At 42.7% G+C, this 1695-nt stretch overlaps 1 protein-coding gene across 1 annotated transcript in view; it reads left to right on the top strand.

Moving 5' to 3' along the window:
- Positions 1-1695, top strand: part of LOC106873373 (uncharacterized) — a gene marked incomplete at both ends in the record, with an annotated part of 118917 nt that overhangs the window by 19954 nt on the left and 97268 nt on the right. Inside the window, one exon of the mRNA XM_014920704.2 lies at positions 553-686. Coding sequence (XP_014776190.2) covers positions 553-686 — 134 coding nt within the window. The remainder of the gene's footprint in view (positions 1-552; positions 687-1695) is intronic.

The following is a 1695-nucleotide window of genomic DNA, read 5'->3' on the forward strand; positions in this document are numbered from 1 at the left end:
GAGGGTGAGTCGAAAAGTAATGCCATTTTGTTTAGGACAGGTATAATTACCAACACAGGAACATGTATCATACATCAAAATGAAGCTGGTCCTCTGTGGATCACATCCCTACTTCTCAACATAGTCACTGTTTCTCTCAACAGCAATGTTCCACCTTTGAATGAGAGCATGTATCCCTGCCCTGTAAAATTCTGTTGACTGTTCTTTTGAGCCACTTCTTCACTACCTCCACACTCACCAGATTTAGCGCCTTCAGACTATCATCTCTTCAGCGCCATGAAAGAGGGTTTGAGAGGCAAACATTATTCCAGTGACGAGGAAGTGAAAACCGCCCTTCCAATCCACACATTTCTTCCATCGGTGTTGTAGTGCTTGGATCCCATACAATCGCCAAAATCAACTTTGACTTTCATTCTTTCAAGGTTGGTAAAATAAGTACCAGTTAAGCCCTGGGATCGATGTAATCGACTTAACCCCTTCCCCCTAAAAATTACTGGCTTTGTGCCAAAATTTGAAATGATTTTTAATGTTATTGATATTTTGTTTTTTCAGGTTACTCCGAGTTGATGCGATTGCTCATTTACTCTGGTTTTTGTCCACGCCGCAAAGATAACTATGGTCAAACACCACTTCATTTGGCCTGTATTAGTGGAAACCTTACAGCCGTTAAGGAGTTATGTGAACAGGTATGGACAATTCTTCATTTTTTTCTCTTTTTCCTTATTCTTTTTCTTTTTCTTTCTATTTTTCTTTCTATATGAGGAAGATTTGACTGCTATTTCCAGCAACCATGTTGGGGCACACTGTTAGGTACTGTAGTATAATGTTGCTGTTTAATCTCAGGTCCTTTGGTGTAACTAGAGTACATGCTGTCTGAGGCTGTCCTTAAGTTTGTGTCCCCTACCCATCAGGCCCCCTCCCCGTCAGGCCCCCTCCCTGTCAGGTCCACTACTCATCAGGCTTCTTCCCCATCATGCCCCCTCCCCACTGTGTTCTCAAGCCTATACAAGCTTATACAATATGCCCCAAAGTGCTCCCCCTCCCTACCTAAAAGGATGGACCCCTCCAACTCCAGCTAGGCTACTGCCCAGGACAGCCCTGATCCAGCAGGACTATGTTTATAGGTATGCCCCCTTATGAACAACCCATTTTTGTATATATTCTGTATCTATAGCAGTGGTTCTCAACCAGGGTCCATATGGCCCTTAGGGCTCCATATAAGATTTTGTTGCTAAAATTTATCTGCAATAAACTTCTTATACAATTCATGAAATATTTTTTAAAATTTTTATACAGTTATAAGCGCAGGAGTGGCTGTGTGGTAAATAGCATGATTACCAACCACATGGTTCCGGGTTCAGTCCCACTGCATGGCACCTTGGTCAAGTGTCTTCCACTATAGCCTCGGGCTGACCAAAGCCTTGTGAGCGGATTTGGTAGACAGAAACTGAAAGAAGCCTGTCGTATATATGTATGTATGTATATATATGTATGTGTGTGTATATGTTTGTGTGTCTGTGTTTGTCCCCCCAACATCGCTTGACAACCAATGATGGTGTGTTTATGTCCCCGTAACTTAGCAGTTTGGCAAAAGAGACCGATAAAATAAGTACTAGGCTTACAAAGAATAAGTCCTGGGGCCGATTTGCTCGACTAAAGGCAGTGCTCCAGCATGGCCGCAGTCAAATGACTGAA

Source organism: Octopus bimaculoides, chromosome 7 (genome assembly GCF_001194135.2).
Source record: "Octopus bimaculoides isolate UCB-OBI-ISO-001 chromosome 7, ASM119413v2, whole genome shotgun sequence".
NCBI lineage: Eukaryota > Metazoa > Mollusca > Cephalopoda > Octopoda > Octopodidae > Octopus > Octopus bimaculoides.